Source organism: Asparagus officinalis, chromosome 2 (genome assembly GCF_001876935.1).
Source record: "Asparagus officinalis chromosome 2, Aspof.V1, whole genome shotgun sequence".
NCBI classification, from domain to species: Eukaryota; Viridiplantae; Streptophyta; class Magnoliopsida; order Asparagales; family Asparagaceae; genus Asparagus; species Asparagus officinalis.
The window spans coordinates 937,626-959,460 of NC_033795.1; the positions used below are offsets into that span (position 1 = coordinate 937,626).

A 21,835-nucleotide genomic window follows, 5' to 3' on the forward strand; every position below is an offset into this window, starting at 1 on the left:
TAGAGTTCTCTAGAGAAAATAGGATTATAGCTATCTATTAATTCTTTTTTTTTTCCTTTCTCGTTTTCTTTTGGAACAAATGTCTTACCCTATATCAGTTTTTACCATCAGTAAAAATTAATCTGACATGTTTTCAGTAAAAATTCTGTAACTAGTCTTTCTAATCTTAAATCTGGCTGCAATACTTTCTTTGTTATTCACATATCAGTTTTTGTCACATGAATCCAGTTCATGTACCACACTTTAAACTGAGAAAACTTCTTGTTTGGATGATTCACGGAATTACTGAATACATCATTATTTAAACCTCATTTTTACCATCAGTACTCTGTACAGTTAATTACAGTATTGCTGTAAAGCTGAAGGTAGCATTTTAGAAAAAAGACCGCCCACTTGCCCCTCGTCAACTACGACAAAAACAATGTGCATTATAATCTGAAAGCGATTGAAAACATACCCATTGCCGTTTTGAACCAAATCCAACACGTACACTTGTATACCTTAAAGTATAAATATCTGTTGTGGGTTTCATCATCATTTGCCTGCGCTAGCTAAATTTGAGTTCTTAGTCGTGGAACACCTTTTTCTTACGTTTGCCTTGCTTCTGATACAAGATTTCACTTTCTACTCCCTTTCAGCTGCTTCACGTGGCCCATCATCATGGGGGGGGGTTCTACAATGGGATCCATAGAAATTCATAAAAAAGATATAACGATCAGAGGCGTCTTAGTATAGATTAAAAGTTGGTGGTTGATCTGGTACTTTAATATGATTGCACTGATTTAGCATGGATGATTGTATTAATATGACATTGTAATTTGTCTGATATTGATTGTACTGATATTTTGCGTCCAACGTGTTTTTACAAACATGACTAATACTTGTCATTGGGCCAACAAAAATTCAGACAGCTGTAGGCAAGGGGCTGTTTGGTTGGTTTCCTAAAAACCAAGAATAGGAAATTAGAGCTTGAAAATATCAAAAAGTGCAATTTTCATCATTTCCATCTCTAAAACTTCCCAAAACATCTAATAAAATATTATTTTTATCCAACAACTCATCCACATCATCTAATAAAATATTATTTTTATCAAACAACTCATCTCATATCATTCAATAAAATAAATCAAACAAAAGAAATGTGTCACATCATCCAACTCATCTCATCTCCATCTCATCTCATCTTTAAAAATCACTCACATCATCCAATAATATGGTGACAACTCATCTAATTTCATTAACATTTCATCTCCACTCATTTCCTCCAAAAAAACAAGGAAATTTATTTCCTTAAGTGTGAGTCACATCATCCAATAATATAATGACAACTCATCTCATCTCTTATTTTTAAGAATGAACCAAACACAAGAGAAAAACCTATTATAGGAAATAAGTTTCATATTCTTTGATTTCCTTCTTTTTTTAGCCAACCAAACAACATCAAAACAAGTTTTCTTAAAAACTCACTCACATTATCCAATAATATAGTGACAATTCATCTCATTTCATTTCCTATTATTTGATTTTCTTCTTTTTTTAGCTAACCAAACAATCTCAAAACAAATTTTTAAGAAAATATATTTCTTATTCTTTGATTTCTTTTTTTTGGGGGCAAACAAACAGCCCCTAATATGACTACAGTCTTGAGTATGACGTGGGACTCTAATAACAAAAAAGAAAAGAAAAGAAAAGAAAAGAAAAAGTAAGTAAAATAAAAGGAGGGTGAGCAAACAGACAACAATCGATGGCCCAAGGAAACAGCAGCACTACTCCGTAGTTTTTCTGACTCCGCAGTGCTTTTTGATATTGTACACAATCCAATCGCAAGTCCTTTTCTTTCCTTTCTTTTCTTTTTTTCTCGGAATCCGTATCATTAATTATTGTACCATTTTTTAAATCATCAACAGTGTTTTTCGCTATATAAACCCTCTCCCGTTTATCTTCTGCTTCTTGTACCTCTTGAGTTAAAAAAAATAAAAATAAACACAAAACAAAAGGAAAAATAATGCCTACGGATTTCTTGTTCTGTACTTTCATTTCCTTTTGCTTTTCTTTCGCCTTTATTTCATGACCAACTTCAGAGATCCGAAGGAGAATAATTAAGTTGCTGATTTAATCTGGGTGCGTTCGGTAGCCTGTGAGGAACAATTAACATCAAGTTAACCCACAACTCCCATTTCTCTGGATTCTTGCTCTTAGAGCCTAAATCCTTTCATGGGTTTGTTAAATGATCTTGGCGCTTTCTAGGGAAACCTCAAAGATCTCATCTTGCCCATTAAAGCCCCCACAATTCTTCAGAAAATGGTGATGAAAGAAGAGAAATCGTTCGAAGACATAGAAGCCGGGCCCCACCTCGCTTCTCAAGCCGCCGGCGAGAGCGAAAGCAGTCTCTACTTCTCCGACGCCGATGATGGGTCATGGCAATCTCCGTACAACTCATACTGTGATGATTTCCGATGTTCTAGGGCTTCGAGTGATGAAATTGATGGGTTTGATGATGAGCCCTGCAGGAGCTCGTGCATCTCATCAGAATGTTCATTTGAGGTTGATTTGGAGGGCGGGAGTCCAGATACGGTTGTGAATTTGGAGAGAAATGAGAAGGATTGCAGAATTTGTCACCTAGGGTTAGAGAGCAATGCGGCTGAATCGGGGGTCGCAATTGTTTTGGGGTGTTCTTGCAAAGATGATTTGGCTGCTGCACATAAGCAATGTGCTGAGACTTGGTTCAAGATAAGAGGAAACAAGTAAGAAAATATATATACTAACCCCTGTAACTTAATTTTGTTGTTCATTTTTTTTTGGGGTGCATTTCGCTAAGTTGGCAATGGATATTGCTGGTTTTACCTATTGATATCATAATGCATATTAGGAGAAATTTTTTTAGACATAAATTTTAGAATAGGGTGGAAATTAGGATGGATTTTGAGATGGTTTATGGAATTATATTGTGGAGGCTGTAAGCGTCTAAAAATACCTATAGGTGTCCGCACGCAACTCGAGGTGAAGAGAAGACGATGAACGTCATCATCCGAGTCATGAAGGATTATTCGATTGGCCGCTGCGCACATCAATCAGCTCGCGCACGTCAGTCAACGCGCGCACGTCAGTCAACGCGCACTCGTCAGTCAGCTCGCGCACGTCAATCAGCTCGCGCGCGTCGGTCAACTCAAAGTGACCGAACTTACTTGTCAGGCGGCTCCAAGTGCCTAACGGGCTTGTCAGGCAGCTCCAAGTGCCCGCCGCCCTTGTCAGGCAGTTCCAAGTACTTGACGGGCTTGTCAGGCAGCTCCAAGTGCCTGACGGGCTTGTCAGACAGCTCCAAGTGCCCGCCGCCCTTGTCAGGCAGCTCCAAGTACCCGCCACGTTTGTTGGTCAGATCCAAAGTGCCCGACGCGTTTGTCGGTCAGATCCAAAGTGCCCGACGCGTATGTCGATCGGTTCCAAGTGCCGTAAAGAAGCTAACGAGCGCATGAAGTAAGTTAGCAAATCGTACAAGTCAACAAGATGATCAAATACGTAAAACGACAGAAAATACAAGTTCCGGAAAGTCGAGAAAACAACGAGAAATTCAGCAAAAGGCCAAACCCCCGCGCCCCCTGCGGGTCAGCAGCGCCCGTCACGCAGATCCGAGCCCCAAACACGTTTTTGACGGTTTTGAGCGGTTTTCTCAGGATTTATCTATTCCAGGGGTTCCCAACTGACTTGATATCATCCACAAACATGGTTAGGTTATTATTAACTGAAGATATGACCAAATCCATTATTCTTATCCGAAAACCCCTTAACCGAAGTCTATAAATACAGGCCTAGGGGTTCATTTCACGGGGAGGAGATAAAGAGGGCGAAACGTTGTCGAATTGAAGAGTGGAGCCACGAATTTACAGCGAGGGTTAGCAGATCTTAGCGAGTTCTTATGCATAAAGAGTGGAGTTCGAGAGATCTGAGACCCGTACCCTATTCCTCCGGATTTAAGCTTAGTCTTAATCTCGAGAAGAGTCGTAATCTCGCTTGGTCGAGATTATCGTTGCAGCGAATACTTTTTTAGTGAAGTAGGAGCTTTGATTCCATAATCTGTCAACCGGATCTGATCCGCGATGGTCCATGGATATCAACGTTCCCGGCACAGGCAAAGATCCCACGCAAGCAGCGGGTGATAAACGTTCGTTGCGCTGTTTGACAAGAGTTGTATTTTTTGTATTTTTATTGTATAAGGAGATCTTATAAAAAGATCGACATTTTCTTGTTTACTTGAGTTTATTGTAACGACCAAAGTTGTAATAGATTCGATGGTAATGAAAACATCAACTTTTGACCCAAACAGAGGCCGGTGCACTTTTAGAAGCTAGAAGATAAGAATTTCGTACATGGTTCGGCAAGATACTTGCATTCGCGACCAGACTGGAGTTTCTTTTGTTTACTTGCTAAAGTTACAATTATAAGAGAGATTTCCCTTATATATAATGAAGATTATGACTTAAAGCTACATATAGAGTTATCAATTTACCCATCTAAGTATCATATAAATTTCAAATATTTTTGAGCATTTTAGTTTGTTCCGACCCAATAACATATGCGTACGGATATTTAAAAATTTGCGATTTCATAGGTTATAATTCATAATTTTTGTTCATTTTTTGTTGGTCTCATTCCTGTGAAACTAAGTACTTCAAAATTCATCTTTTTTCATTTGTTTCCACCCTAATGGAAATTAATTAGACATAATAAAAACATTACAATTTTCATGGGCTATCACCTGTGATTTTGTCCATTTTTATTCATTTTCGCTCAATGACAACTAAGTATGTATACTTCAAAATATCGCGATTTTCGTGGGCTATATATATAACGTACGATGCTTATCCAATTTTGTTTGTTTTGACTAAACAATATTTAAGTATGTGTACTTCAAAATTCCTATAATAGTTGATTTTTGTTCGTTTTGTTTGTTTCAAAAAAAGAAAATCAAGTATGTACACTTCAAAATTCGTGATTTCATGACTTATAATCAGTGATTTTTGCACACTGTTGTTTACTTCGACCCAATTACAATTAAGCGATTTCAAGGCTATAATCTGTGATGTTTGTTGATTTCTGTTCGTTTCGATCCAATGATAGTTAAATAAGCATACTTTCAAATGCACGATTTTCATGGGCTATAACTAATTTTTTTTATTCATTTTGGTTCACTTGGATCCAATCACAATCAATTATCTGCACTTCAAAAGTCTTGATCTTCATGGGCTCTAACTAATGATTTTTGTCCATTTTAGTTCATTTCAACCCAATAATACATGAGCACAAATATTTTAAAATTCTCAATTTCACGGATTATAATCCATGATTTTGTCCATTTTTGTTCGTTTCAACCCTAATGACAATTAATTATGCATATTTCAAAAATTGCATTTTTTTCATTAATTTAGATTTTGTCTAGTTTTGTTTGTTTGACTAGTGGCAACTAAGTATGCATGCTTCAAAATTTCATGATTTTTATAATCTGTAACCTATGATTCTTGTCCAATTTTGTTCATCTCGACCAAATAACATTTAATTATGTATACTCTAGAATTCACGATTTTATATACTATAATTGATGATTTTGTTCATTTTGTTAGTTTAAGAACAAAGAAATTAAGTAAGTGTACACCAAAATTTGCAATTGCATGAGCTACAACTCATGATTCTTGTTCATTTTTTGTTTCGACCTAATGACAATTAAGTATGCTATTTTCAAAATTTGCAATTTCAAGGGCTATAATCCATGATATTTGTTCATTTTCGTTCGCTTCGACTCAATAACAATTAAGTATGTGTAGTTCTAAACTCACTATTTTCATGGGCTATAACCCATGATTTTTGTCCATTTGGTTCGTTTTCACCCCATGATAATTAATTATATGTACTTCAAAGATCGCAAATTTAATGGCTACAACCAACATTTTTCCTATATTTGTTCATTTCAATCCAGTGACAACTACGTATGAGTACTTCAAAAGTTTTGGTTTTTATGAGTTTAAACTTTGATTTTGTCCATTTGTGTTCATTTTGACCTAACAATATATAAGTATAAATATTTCAAAATTCACAATTTCATGGGTTAATCTACAAGTTTAGTTGATTTTTGTTGGTTTTGACCAAATAAAAACGAAGTATGCATACTTCAAAATTCACAATTTTCATGAACTTTAAAATATGATTTTAGTCCCTTTTCGTTCACTTTGACTCTAATGATAATTAATGATGCCTACTCTAAAATTTGCATTTTTCATTTGGTAGCACCTATGATTTTGTTCATTTTTGTTCCTTCAACCCAATAACAACTACGTATGCATCTTTGAAAATTTTACAATTTTAACAAGCTATATAGCTCATGATTCTTGTCTAATTTAGTTCATATTGACCAAAGGGCATTTAAGTATGGGTAAATCAAAATCCATGATTTTTATGGACTATAACGATGGTTTTTATTCATTTCTATTAGTTTCAAAACGAATAAAATTAAGTATTTGTACTTCGAAATTCGCGATTTCAAAATTTATAACATGTGAGTTTGGTCAATTTCTTTAGTTTTGACCCAATGAAAATTAAGTATGTGTATTTTGAAGTTCACAATTTTCATGCTTTAATCCAAGGTTTTGGTCCCTTTTTGTTCATTTCGACCATAATGATAATTGATTATGCGTACTTTAAAAATCATAATTTTCATGGACTATAACCTATAATTTGTCCATTTTTGTTGCATTCACCCAATGACAACTAAGAATGCATAACTGAAAATATCATGATTTCCCTAGGCTTATAATCCATAATTCTTGTCCAGTTTCTTTCCTTTTGACCAAATAGAATTTAAACATGCACGTGATTTTATGGGCAATAATTGACAATTAGTTTTTTGTTTTTATAGCTTCGAACCAAAGAAAATTAAGTATGCATATTTTGAATTTTGCGATTTCATGAGATTGAAGTCTTGATTTTTGTCTATTTTTATTTGTTTTGACCAAATAACAATTAAATGCGCACATTTCAAAATTTGTGATTTCAAGTGCTATAATTGATGAACTTTGTTCATTTCATTTCATTTCAATTCAATGACAATTAAATATGTACACTCTCAAATTTACAATTTTCACGGGTTATAATTAATAATTTTTATCCATTTTCCTTTCGACCCAATCACATTCAATTATGTATACTTCAAAAATCGATTATTTATGGTCTATAACCCACATTTTTTCCATTTTTGTTCGTTTGGAACCAATAACAATTAAGTACGTGTACTCTAAAAGTATTGATTTTCATGGGATCTAACCCATGATTTTTGTTTATTTTAGTTTGTTTCGACTCAATAGCATATGAGTATAAATATTTCAAAAGTCACACTTTCATGAGTTATAATCCATGAATTTTGTCTAATTTTGTTGAATTCCACCCAATGAAAAATAAGTACGCATGCTTCAAAATTCTAGAATTTCATAGGGTTCTATCAACTTTTTTTTCCATTTTTCATTCATTCAGACCATAATGGAAATTATGCGGCACATCAAATTTCATAGGCGTAAGCTATGATTTTGTCCATTTCCGTTCGATTTGACCCAATAACAACTAAGCATGCATACTTTAAAATTTTATGGTTTTCATGGGATGTAACTCATAATTCTTGTCCAATTTCATTTGTTTCGACCTATGATATTTAAGTATTAGTATTTTAAAATTCACGGTTTTGTAGGCTATAATCCAAGATTTTTGTTCGCTTTTATTAGTTTCAACCTAGAGAAATTAAGTATATGTATTTCAAAATCCACAATTTCATATGAGCTATAATCCATGATTTGTTTTGACCTAATAACAATTAAGTATGTGTATTTTAAAATTCACGACTTCAAGGGCAATAATCCATGATATTTGTTCCTTTTCGTTCATTTTGACTCAATGGCAATTTAATATGCATACCTTCAAATTCATGATTTGAAGGGGCTACAACTTACGATTTTTGTCCATTTTGGTTCATTTGACCCACCCACAATCAATTATATGTACTTAAAAATCACGAATTCATGGGATATAATCCACTTTTTTTTTATTTTCTTTCATTTTGATCCAATGACAATTAAGTATACGTGTACTTCAAAAGTCATGATTTTCATGGACACTAACTTATGATTTTTGTTCATTTTGATTCAATGGCATATGGGTAAGTATATTTCAAAATTCACAGTTTCATGATTTTTATTGCACGATTTTCTTCATTTTGGTTGGTTTTAACCTAATGACAACTAAGCATGCATACTTGAAAATTTTGTGATTTTTCTAGGCTATAATCCATGATTCTTGACCAATTTTATTTGTTTTGGTTAAATGGATTAAGGCGTTGGTGAAAAAATTTACGAAATTCTGGCTATAGCCCATAATTTTTGTTCATTTTTGTTAGTTTAGACCCAAAAAAATTAAGTATAGATACTTCAAAATTCACGATTTCATGAGCTAAAATCCTAACATTTGTCTAGTTTAATTCATTTCTACCCGATGCTAATTAAGTTTGTGTATCTCAAAACCCACGATTTCAAGGGTAAATATCCATGATGTTTGTCCATTTCCATTCGTTCCAACTCAATAGCAATAAAATATGCTTACTTCCAAATTCATGATTTTTGTGGGCTATAACTCAAGGTTTTTGTTTATTTTTACCCTATGACAATTAATTTTATATTTTATAAAAATCACGATTTTGTTCATTTTCAATCATTTTAACCCAATGAAAACTATGTATGTGTACTTCGAAATTCACAATTTTATTAGTTTTTAATCCACTGTTTTGTTCTAGTTTTGTTCATTTTGATCCCAATAGCATTAATTATTCGTATTTAAACGATCACAATTTTCATAGGTTATAACCTACAATTTGTTCATTTTTGGTGAATTTGACTGAATGACAATTAAGTATGTGTGATCGAAATCTTCGCAAATTTCATAGGTTATAACCAATGATTATTGTCAAAATTCATTTGTGCCAACCAAATAGCATGGATGTATGGTAAAACTAGAATTCATGAATTTATAGGCCATGATTTTTTTCCATGTTCGTTAGTTTCGATGCACAAAACTAAGTATGTGTACTTCAAAATTTGCTATTTTATGATCAATAACCTAATGGTTTTTGTCTATGTTTATTTGTTTTGACCAAATAGTAATTAAGTACACGTATTTTAAAATTTGTGATTTTAAGGGCTATAATCCGTGATGTTCTTTCATTTCCATTTATTTTGACTCAATGGCATTTTTTTATGCATGCATTCCAATTCATAATTTTCATGGACTACAACTCTCGATTTTTGTCCTTTCTAATTTATTTCAACCCAATCAAAATCAATTACGCGTACTCCAAAAATTACATTTTCATGTGCTATAAACCATAATTTTTCCATCTTCACTCATTTCTACCTAATGACAATTAAGTATGTGTAGTTCAAAAGTATTGATTTTTATGGACTCTAACCCATTAATTTTGTCTATTTCATTTGTTTTGACCTAATAGCATATGATCACGAATATTTCAAAATTCACAATTTTATGGGTCATAATCTTTTTTTTTATTTTTTTATTGCTTTTGATCCCAATGAACATTAACTATACGTACTTCAAATTCATGATTTTAATAGGCTTTAATCAATGTTTTTTGTCCATTTCCATTTGTTTCGACCTCAATCACTATCAATTATTTGTACTACAAAAAGCGCATTTTTCACGGGCTATAACCTAAGATTTTATCTATTTTTGTTCATTTCGACCCAATTGCAACTAAATATGCATATTGAAAATTTCACGATCTTCATAGGCTATAACTCACAATTCTTATCCACTTTTGTTCTTTCAGCTAAATGGAATTAAGTTGCTGGTCAACAAAAAATTGCAAATTTATGTGCTCTTTATTCCATGATTTTTGTTAGTTAGATTCAAAGAAAATTTCACATGTGTTCTTTGAAGCTCACGATTTCAAGAGCTATAACCTATGATTTATTTCACTTTTACTTGTTTAGTCCTGTGGCAATTAAGTACGTGTATTTTAAATTTTGTGATTTCAAAGACTATAATCCATGATGTTTGTTCATTTGTATTCGTTTCTATTCAATAGCAATTAAATATGCATACTTCCAAATTCATGATTTTAATTAGATATAACTTATAATTTTTGTCAATTTTTAGTCGTTTTGATCCAATAGTATAAAATATTTTAAAATTCACGATTTCACAATCCTTGCTTTCTTTTATTTTCGTTCATTTTGGCCCACTAAGCCTTTGTATTTCAGAATTCACGATTTTATAGGCTTTAATCTATGATTTTGTTCCATATTTTCTGTTAATCTCGACGCCAATGACAATTCATTATTCATACTTTAAAATGGTAATTTCATAGGCTATAACCTACTATTTATTTATTTTTGCTGGATTCGAGCCCGTGACAACTAAATGTGCATACTTGAAAATATTCGTGAATTCTATAGGCACCCGCATGTCCTATCCAATTTTGGTCGCTTCAATAAAATGACATTGAAGTATGGTAATAACAAAATACACAAATTCACAGTTTATAAACCATGATTTCTGTTGGTGTTTGTTAGTTTCGATGCAAAACAATGTATAATACGTACTTCAAAATTCATGATTTTATAAGATATTAGCCATGATTTTTTTTCATTTTTATTTGTTTTGACCAAATGAGAGTCAAGTATGTGTATTTCAAAGTTTGTGATTTTAAGAGCTATAATCCATGGTGTTCTTTCATTTCTGTTTGTTTTGACTCAATGATAATTTAGTATGCATACTTCCAGGTTCATACTACTAATAGACTATAAGTCATGATTTTTTGTCCATTTCATCCATTTTTAGTCATTTCGATACGATAGCATATGAGCATGAATATTTCTAATTTTGCAATTTTATGGGTTATAATCCATGATTTTTGTTTATTTTCGGTCGTTTCAACCCAATGAAAACCATGTATGTGTACTTTGAATTTCACAATTTTCATGAGCTAATCCATAGGTTTGGTCCATTTTCGTTCATTTCTATCCCAATGGAATTTAATTATGCATATTTAATGTAACGCCCCGCCTCGGAATCCCGGAGTCGGTACGCTATTAGATCTGATGGACTGATGTCACAAACCACCACATGTCTTTTTAGCACGTTTTGTCCTCACTCATGCGCTCCCTGGAAAACTTCCCAGAAGGTCACCCATCCTAGAATTTCTCTAAGCCAAGCACGCTTAACTTTGGAGTTTCTAAGAGTTGGGTTCCCGAAAAGAAGATGCATCTTGGTGGTATGAGTATTCCAATTAAATCTATCAATACTAATCACATCACCCTCTCAAGGGTTGAGGTATTACAAACCCCCCTCCCCCACTTAAACTCGCAACGTCCTCGTTGTGCCAAATCATATCATCCAAGACCGTACCATCCGTGTGAGATTCTAGAGGTGGCTCCTACGGCCTCAAGAGGTGGCTCCCGCCCTCTCGACGTAGCACTTTACGCCACATAGCACTTAGCTCTCATAATTCCGGTTGGCTTTGCTTTGATACCATTTGTAACGCCCCGTCCCGGAATCCCAGAGTCGGTACGCTATTAGATCTGATGGACTGACCTCACAAACCACCACATGTCTTTTTAACACGTTTTGTCCTCATTCACGCGCTCCCTGAAAAAACTTCCCAGTGGGTCACCCATCCTAGAATTTCTCTAGGCCAAGCACGCTTAACTTTGGAGTTTCTAAGAGTTGGGTTCCCGAAAAGAAGATACATCTTGATGGTATGAGTATTCCAATCAAATCTATCAATACTAATCACATCACCCTCTCAAGGGTTGGGGTATTACATTTAAAAAATTATAGTTTTGTGGGATATAACCTACAATTTGTTCATTTTTTGTGAATTCGACCTGATGACATGTAAGTATGCATAATTGAAATTTCACGAATTTCATAGGTTATCACCCACAATTCTCATCAAATTTTGTTTGCTTCGACCAAATAACATGTTTGTATGGTAAAATCAAAATTTATGATTTCATGGGTTATAATCCATGATTTTTTTTGTGATTGTTAGTTTCAATAGGCAAAAATTAATTATGTGTACTTCAAAATGTTAATTTGACCGTGTCATGTATGACTAAATCAACCAAAAGAATTACCTCAACAAATTAAGATGGTGGACTGTTAGAGATTATGGTTACACGGATTTTAGGGGGGAAATTTGTATATGGGTAGATTTTTGGGATGGAATGCTAGTGGGGAATGACCTATAAATAGAGATGTAATTCGCGATTCTCTGAGCAACAACACATGATTTTTGTCTATTTTTATTTGTTTTGTCCAAATGATAGGTAACTACGCGTATTTCAAAATTTGTGATTTTAAGGGTTATAATCCATGATGTTCTTTCATTTCCGTTTATTTCAAAATTCATAATTTTTGTGGACTATAACTCATGAATTTTTTCCTTTTTAAGTTGTTTCGACCTAACATCAATCAATTATGAGTACTTCCAATATTACATGCTCATTTGCTATATCCCACATTTTTTCCATTTTCATTTATTTCGACCAAATGAAAAATAAGTACAACTTTAAATGTATCAATTTTCATAGGCTCGAACCAATGATTTTTGGCAATTTCATTCATTTTGACCTAATAACATATGAGCATGAATATTTCAAAATTCGCAATTTCATGGGATATGATATTTTTTTTCATTTTCATTAGTTTCGACCCTAATGAAATTAAGTATATGTAATTCAAAATTCATGATTTGAATATGCTTTAATCAATGGTTTTTGTCCAGTTTCTTTCATTTTCATCTCAATGACAATTAATTATGTGCACTTAAAAATCACATTTTTCATGGAGTATAACCTAAGATTCTATCCATTTTCATTCGTTTTGACCCGATAGCAAACTAAAGTTTGCAGACTAATAATTTTGTGATTTTCATAGGCTATAGTCCATGATTCTTTCCCACTTCTGTTGGTTCTGGCCAAATGTAATTAAGTTTTTGGTCAACAAAAAATCGTGAATTCATGTGCTAAATTATTTTTGTTCATTTCATTTTTTTCGACCCAAAAAATTAGGCATATATACTTCAAAGTTTGTCATTTCAGGGGCTATAGCCTATGATTTTTTCTATTTTTATTTGTTTTAACCCAATGACAATAAGTACACATATTTTAAATTTTGTAATTACAAAGGCTATAATCCATGGTGTTTGTTCATTTTCGTTCTTTTCGATTCAACAACAATTAAGTATGCATACTTTTAAATTTATGATTTTTGTAGAATATAACTCAGGATTTTTGTCCATTTTTTCGTCATTTCAATCCAATAGTGTATGAAGATGAATATTTCAAAATTCACGATTCAATATGTTTTTAGTCCACGATTTTCATTTATTTTAACCTAATGAAAATCAAGTACATGTACTTCAAAGTTCACAATTTGTATAGTCTTTGATATATGATTTTGGTCCCCATTCATTTAAACCCAGTGACAATTAATTATGCATACTTCAAAAATGAAAATTTTCATGGCTTGTAACCTACAGTTTGTCCATTTTTGTTGGATTCAATCCAGTGACAATTAAATATGCATATTTCAAATTTTTTTTGTGAATTTTATAGTTAATAACATACAATTCTTGTCCAAATGTTTTCACGTCACTCAAATGGCATTTAAGCATGGTAATAACAAAATTTGCGAATTCATATGTTAAACTCATGATTTTTATGGTGTTTACTGTTTATTAGTTTCGACGCAAAAAAATTGTAGGCACACTTTAAAATTCGTGATTTCATAAGCTATAACCTGTGATTTTTGTCCATGTTATTTGTTTCAACCAAATGACAATTAAATATGTGTACTGCAATGTTTGTGACCTCAAATTCTATAATCCATGACGTTCTTTAATTTCCGTTCGTTTCAACTCTATATGAACATAGTATGCACACTTCCAAATTCACGATTTTCATAAGCTACAACTCATGATTTTTGTTCAATTTGGTTCGTTTTGACCTAAACACAATCATTTATGCGTATTTAAAAAATCACATTTTCATGGGTTATAACCCACATTTTCCCCTTTTCGCTCATTCAACCCAGTGATAATTGAATATGCATATTTCAACCTACATTTGCGAAGTCATGACCTCTAACCCATGATATTTGTCCATTTTTGTTCATTTTGACCTAATATTATGAGATAAATATTTCAAAATTTGCAATTTCATGGTTTATAAGTCACGAGTTGTGTTCATTTTCGTTGATTTCGATTTAGTAAAAATTTCATATGTGTTCTTTATAAGTCTCAATTTTCATAGGCTTCAATCACTTTTTTGTCTAATTTTGTTCGTTACGACCCCAATCACAATTGATTACACACACTTCAAATTTCATGGGCTAGCCTATGATTTTGTTTATTTTTGTTTAATTTAATAGCAAATAAGTATGCATACTTCAAAGTTTTGTGATTTTCATCAGCTATATTCAATGATTCTTATCCAATTTTGGTCATTTCGACCAATGACATTTAAGTATGGGTACTTCAAAATTCTCGATTTCTTAGGCCATAATTCATTATTTTTATTTGTTTCCGTTAGGGTAGAGCTAAAGAAAATTATGTGTACTTCAAAATCTATTGTTTCATAATTTTTGTGTACTATAATCCATGATTTTTGTTTGTTTCTACCATTTTAACTAAGCATGTGTATTTCTAAATTTGTGATTTCAAAAGCAATAATTCATGATATTTATTCATTTCCATTTGTTTCAACTTAGTTGCATTTAACTATGTATATTTCCGAATTTACGATTTTCATGGGCTATAACTCGTGATTTTGGTCCATGATTCATTTTGACCCAATCACAATCAATAATGTGTACTTCAAAAACCGTGAATTCATGAGCTATAAACTACATTTTTCCATCTTTGTTCATTTCAATCTAGTAAGATTTTAGTATGCATGCTTCAAATATCTCGTTTTTCATGTAGTCTAACCCCATGATTTTTGTACATTTCGTTTGTTTTGACCCAATCACATGTAAGCACGAATATTTCAAAAGTTGCAATTTTTTGAGTTATAATGTTTTTGGTGGCTTCGACCCAAGAAAATTAAATATTTTTATTTCAAAATTTATGATCTTCGTAGGCTTTAATCCATGATTTTTCTTCATTTTCGGCATTTTGATCCCAATGATAAGTAATTATATGTTCTCAATATCACTTTTTTCATGATTTATAATCTATGATTATTTTTTTATTTTTCTTTATTTCAACCCAAATGACAACTAAATATGGATACTTATAAATTCACAATTTTCATAGGCTTATAAACCACAAAATTTTGTCCAATTACAATCGTTTTTGCCAAATAGCATAAAGGTATTGGTAAAAAAATTACAAATTCATGGGCTAGGGTACCATGATTTTTTTCATTTTCGTTAGTTACTGCCAAAAAAATTAATTACGTGCACTTCAAAATTGGCAAATTTATGAGGTACAACCCATTATTTTTATCTATTTTTATTTGTGTCTATCCAATGTAAATTAAGTACACAAATTCACTATTTCGAGGGCTATAATTCATGATATTTTTTCATTTCCATTCGTTTCGACTCAATAATAGTTAGGTATGCATACTTCCAAATTTACGATGTTCATGAGGCTATTACTCAAATTTTTTATACATTTTGGTTCGTTTCGACCCCCATGACACTTAATTATGCATATTTTAAAAAGGGTGATTTCATAGACTGTAACCCATATTTTTTTTTTCATTTTCATTCATTTTGACTCACTGACTATTAACTATTGATATTTCAAAAGTCTTGAAATTTATGGGCTCAATCCCGTGATTTCTATCTATTTCTGGTTGTTTCAGCCCCATAGCATATAGGGACAAATATTTTAAAATTCGCAGCTTCGTGGCTTGTAATCACTTTTACTCATTTTCATTTGTTTCGACTCAATGAAACTTAAGCACGTGTACTTTAAAATTTACAATTTTTATGGGCTTTAATCTATGATTTTGGGTCATTTTTGTTAATTTCAACCATAATGTCAATTAGTTATGCATGCTTCAAAAATCTTAATTTTCATAGGTTATAGTCTATGAACTTTCCACTTTCATTGAATTCCATCCAACTACAACTAAGTATGCATTATACTTGAAAATTCGCAAATTTCATAGATGGCAACCCACAATTCTTGTCCAATTTCCTTTGTTCGACCAAATGACATTTGGTATGGTAAAAAAACACTAATTCATGGGCTATAACCCATGATTTTTGTTCATGTTTCTTAACTTCAATACACAGAAATAAATATAGTCTTCAAAATTAGCGATTTTATGAGCTATAACTCATGATTTTTGAATATTTTTATTTATGTGACCAAATGACCATTAAATACACATGCAAATATTTTAATTTGTGATTTTTTTTTGTTTGTTTCAACTTGATGACAATTGAATATGTATACTTTCAAATTCACAATTTTTATGAGCTATAATTCATAATTTTTATCCATTTTGGTTTGTTCCAACCAATCTGAATCCTATGGTCTATAACCCATCATTTCCCCCATTTTCATTCATTTTAACCCATTTACAATTAAGTATGCTTACTTCAAAAGTCCCTATTTTCATAGTTTCTAACTCATGTTTTCTGTCTATTTTCATTCGATTCGACCCAATGACAGCTAAATATGCATATTTCAAAATTTTGCAATTTTCATATATGTAGCCTATAATTCTTGTCCAGTTTTATTTGTTTTGATCAATGACATTTAAGTATGGGTACTTTAAAATTCGCAATTTCTTAGGCTATAATCCAATTTTTTTTTATTAGTTTCAACCCAAAGAAATTTAAGTATATGTATTTCAAAATACATGATTTCATGAGGTATAATCCATAATTTTTATTTGTTTCAACCCAATAACAATTAAGTATGTGTATTCCAAAATTCTCCATTTCAAGGGAAATAATTCATGATATTTGTTCATTTCCATTCATTTCAACTTATTGGGAATTAAGAATGCAAACTTTCAAATTGACATTTATGAGCCATAACTCACGATTTATATCCATTTTGGTACAACCCAATCACAATCAATTATGTGTACTTAAAAAATCACGAATTCATGGGTTATTACCCACATTTTTTCATTTTCATTCATTTCAACCTAGGGATAACTAAGTATATGCGTACATCAAAAGTCACGATTTTTATCAACAATAAACCATGATTTTTGTTCATTTTCATTCGTTTCGACTCAATAGCATATGAGTACGAATATTGCAAAGTTCGCAATTGTGAACACGTGAATAGTGCAGACGCGTTTTCTTTTGAAAAACGTGTGGGAGCCACACGGGATGATTTGTGAACGAGGAGGTTTGTTTATTCAACGGGTAAAAGAGGCCCACCCGCTTCCGCATAGCTATTAATACCCTAAGGTTGCCTAGGGTTTCGTGGTGCGAAGTGAGGAGGTGCAAAAGCAAAAGTTTTTTTTGGCTGCGGTTTGCTTTGTGGAAGTACGGTGCAGATGTAGGTGCATGAGCAGAAGTGCAAAAGAAATCGCAGACAGATGAGAGCTTTTGAGAGAGATATTTGTATGAGAGGTTTGAGAGTTTGTGTGAGGGTTTAGATTGAGTGATTGTAAACCCTAGTTGTATTCTCTACCTCTAATAGTAGATCTCCCCCCTCCTTGCCCCGTGGACGTAGGCAGTTTGCCGAACCACGTAAAATTGGTTTGTTTGTGTTTGTGGTAATTGTAATAGTTTTTAGGATCCCTCGACAAGTCAGTCCTAGAACTGATGAGAGGAAGAGCCGATATCTCACTTTGTTGAGATATTCGCTTCAGATTCTTATTTCCTTGGTGAGACAGGAATTCTTATTGATCTTTCTCTCTTATTGTGCATCAGAAACTCTGCTGAAATTTCTGCTGCGCACAACAAGTGATATCAGAGCTCGGGCTACGCTTGGGCTATTTAGAGGAGTAGATCAATTTGAAGGCTCGTCTAGGACTTCGTTTGGTGATAAAGGTGGAATCTTTTGTGAAAGACTCTATCTTTTTAGTTTTGGATCTATTCTTCGTTCGTTGGTGCGTTAAGAAAGATGTCGGGGAAAAAAGATGCTTCGGGTGTCGAGGGTGGTGCTTCTGGCGCGAAGACCATTTAAAGTTTGAATATCCACTCTATGAAGATAGATGTGGAGAAATTTAATGGCACAAATAACTTTGGATTATGAAGATGCGAGGTTTTGGATGCGCTGAACGCGCAGAATTTGAAGGATACCTTGGAGTTAGATGGCAAGCCAGATGAGATTGAAGAGAAGGTTTGGAAGAAGATGAATCGAACGACGTGTGGTATGATTAGATCTTGTTTGACTCAAGATCTAAAATATGATATGATGAATGAGACTTCTGCTAAGAAGATTTGGGTGATTCTCAAAAGCAAGTATTTGACCAAGAGTGTGGAAAATCGCTTGCATTTGAAGAGGAGGCTTTATCGTTTCCAATTGAAGAATGGAACCTCCATTAGAGATCACATGAACCACTACACAAAGTTTCTTACGGATTTGGCGAATGTGAATGTCATGATTGAAGATGAGGACAAGGCGTTGTTGTTGTTGAGTTCCTTGCCAGACGAGGAATATGAGACATTCGTCCTTACTCTTATTAATGGGAAGACAACCCTTTCGTATAGTGAGGTCACCGCTGCACTTGTGAATTATCAGCTTCGAAAGAAGGATAAGGAGGCTTCAGTTGAGCCGGTAGCGGAGGCATTGATCGCAAGAGGGAAGGGTCCAAACCGAAAGAATTGGAAGTCACAGTCTAGAGTAAGGCATCCTACAGTTGGAAAAGATCAATGTGCTTGGTGCAAGGAGACTGGTCATTGGAAGAAAGACTTCCAAAAGCTCGACGAATGGATCGAATAAGCAGAAGGGAAAAGGGAAGCAACCATCATCAGAAGCAAATATCGTATTGGATGGTAATAATTCTGACTCTTCTATTTATTCGCTTTCTATCAGTCCTACATGGAGCTATTCGGAGGAATCCGAGTGGATGTTGGATAGTGGTGCGACCTATCATGTGTGCCCTAGAAGGGAATGGTTCTCCAGTTTTGAGAAGCTGGATAGTGGTGTGGTGTACATAGCTGATAACCGTGCATGCCAGATCCTTGGGATAGGAAGAATTCGCATAAAATGTTTGACGGGACTGTTAGGGAGCTAAATGATGTGAGATATGTTCCTTCTTTGAGGAAGAACTTGATCTCGATTGGAGCTTTGGTTGGAGAGGGTCTGAATGTTCGAATTGAGGACATGGTTCTCAAGATTATGGAAGACTCTCAGATTGTGATGAAGGGCGCCAGGAGGAATAACCTGTATTACTTGACTGGAGGTATAGTGACAGGTGGAGAACTGGCGACTTCTATTGATTCGACTAGACTGCGACATTTGGGACTTGGCCATTCCAGTATTGATTCCTCATATAGATTGAAAGAGGGTGCGAAGACCTGCAGTTTGAAGTCCAGTAAACATGTTAATGTGAGCAAGAAGACTGAGGTAAAGTTTGGCACCTCTATTCATCGTGCTAAGGGTCGTTCTGGAGGAGTTCACGTGGATGTTTGGGGGCCTTCCAAGGGGGCATCATTGGGAGGTAATAGGCGTTTGGTTTCCTTTGTTGGTGGCTGTTCTAGGCGTGTTTGGGTTACAACCAAATCCCATTTGGATAAAGTCCTAGTAGTCTCCAACAGATTGAAGAAGTGTGATATTGGCAGAAAGGTGAAGGTACTTCACTCTAGTTTGGGTGGGAGGTACAAGATGGACCTATTTCTCTATTGGAGCCGAGCTCACGGCATTTCAAGACACTTCGTTAGAAAGGAAATCTTGGAGCAACCAGATAGGGTGGAAAATTTGGAGAACCGTGCCTTGCTGGAGGAGGATCGGTGTTTGTGGTCGAGCAATGGTTTGCAGAAGAGGTTCTGGACTGAGGCTTCGACATATTTGAGTCATCCTATTAAATAGTTGTCAACTGCTGTGATTGGAGGTAAAACTCCATTGGAAGATAGGTCTGGTTGTGTCACTTTGTATGAGGCTTTGATGAGGGAGCCAATTGACTCTTAGCAGGTGGAGAGTTTTGGATAGACCTTAGAGGTATCGCAGCGGGTGGAGATTGATGCTACTTCATATTGGGTGGGGATTTTCCCACATACTCCAGGTCATTCTGCATTTGTTGGGATTCTAGCTGAGGTGACACAGCGCGGGAGTCATTTGGATTCGGATGCGGATGATGAGTTGATAGATCCGAGTGCAGCTGGTGGATGTAGCTTGGATACGACCATTGGTTCACCTCAGGTGAAGGTGTTTGAGGCCATTGGAGGTGCAATCAGTCGCAGAGTTGATGATATTGAAGAAGGGTTGCGAACTCTTCTATTTGATTGAGGTCGTTCGCGGCTATTTGGATGAACTACGTGAGGCTTGATTCCTTGGGCAAGAGGATACGTAGACAGTCTTTATGATGCAGTCGGGTTGGATTTTGATGGGGGTGAGATCGATTTGGTGAGTTGATACCGATATTTGGAGAGTGTTCGCATTCTCGTTTGGGTCTCGACTTGTTGTGGATTGAGTCAGTTGTCATGAATTGCTTCACTTCGTACTGGACCTAATAAGTGAGACATTTGTTTGGTTGGTGTCGGCTCAGTTTTGAAAAAACTTCACCGAGGTGGAGAATTGTGAACACGTGAATAGTGCAGACGCGTTTTCTTTTGAAAAACGTGTGGGAGCCACACGGGATGATTTGTGAACGAGGAGGTTTGTTTATTCAACGGGTAAAAGAGGCCCACCTGCTTCCGCATAGCTATTAATACCCTAAGGTTGCCTAGGGTTTCGTGGTGTGAAGTGAGGAGGTGCAAGAGCAAAAGTTTTTTTTGGCTGCGATTTGCTTTGTGGAAGTACGGTGCAGGTGCAGGTGCATGAGCAGAAGTGCAAAAGAAATCGCAGACAGAGGAGAGCTTTTGAGAGAGATATTTGTATGAGAGGTTTGAGAGTTTGTGTGAGGGTTTAGATTGAGTGATTGTAAACCCTAGTTGTATTCTCTACCTCTAATAATAGATCTCCCCCCTCCTTGCCCCGTGGACGTAGGCAGTTTGCCGAACCACGTAAAATTGGTTTGTTTGTGTTTGTGGCCATTGTAATAGTTTTTAGGATCCCTCGATAAGTCAGTCCTAGAACTGATGAGAGGAAGAGCCGATATCTCACTTTGTTGAGATATTCGCTTCAGATTCTTGTTTTCTTGGTGAGACAGGAATTCTTATTGATCTTTCTTTCTTATTGTGCATCAAAAAATCTGCCGAAATTTCCGCTGCGCACAACATTTCATTGGTTATGATCGATTTTAGTTCAGTTTCATCGGTTACGATCCATTAAAAATTAATTACGCAAAATTCATGATTTTCATGGGCTTTAATCCATAATCTTTGTTCATTTTTACCCTAATGACAATTAATTATCTGTATTTCAAAATCACAATTTTCATGGGATATGTATAACCTATGAGTTTGTCCATTTTTGTTCGTTTGGCCTAAAATTAAGTAAGCATATACTTCAGAACTTTGCGGTGTTCATAGGCTATATCCACAATTTTGTCCAATTTCATTTATTTCTATCAAATAACATTTAAGTGTGAGTACTTTAAAATTCACGATTTCATGGACTATATACCACGATATTGTTCATTTTTGTTAGTTTCAACCCAATGAAAATTAAGTATGTGTAATTCAAAAATCACGATTTTAG

At 34.3% G+C, this 21,835-nt stretch overlaps 1 protein-coding gene across 2 annotated transcripts in view; it reads left to right on the forward strand.

Moving 5' to 3' along the window:
- Positions 1,973–21,835, forward strand: part of LOC109829808 — a 22,155-nt gene continuing 2,292 nt past the window's right edge. Inside the window, exons 1-3 of one of the 2 annotated variants that reach the window (XR_002244144.1) lie at positions 1,973–2,744; positions 2,981–3,723; positions 3,805–3,928. Coding sequence is in view for 1 of the 2 variants with exons in the window: in XM_020396852.1 (XP_020252441.1) it covers positions 2,302–2,744 (443 nt within the window). In the remaining variant the exon portion in view is untranslated. Of the gene's footprint in view, positions 2,745–2,980; positions 3,724–3,804; positions 3,929–21,835 lie in introns of those variants that run through there. The other variant, XM_020396852.1, reaches the window with a different exon arrangement.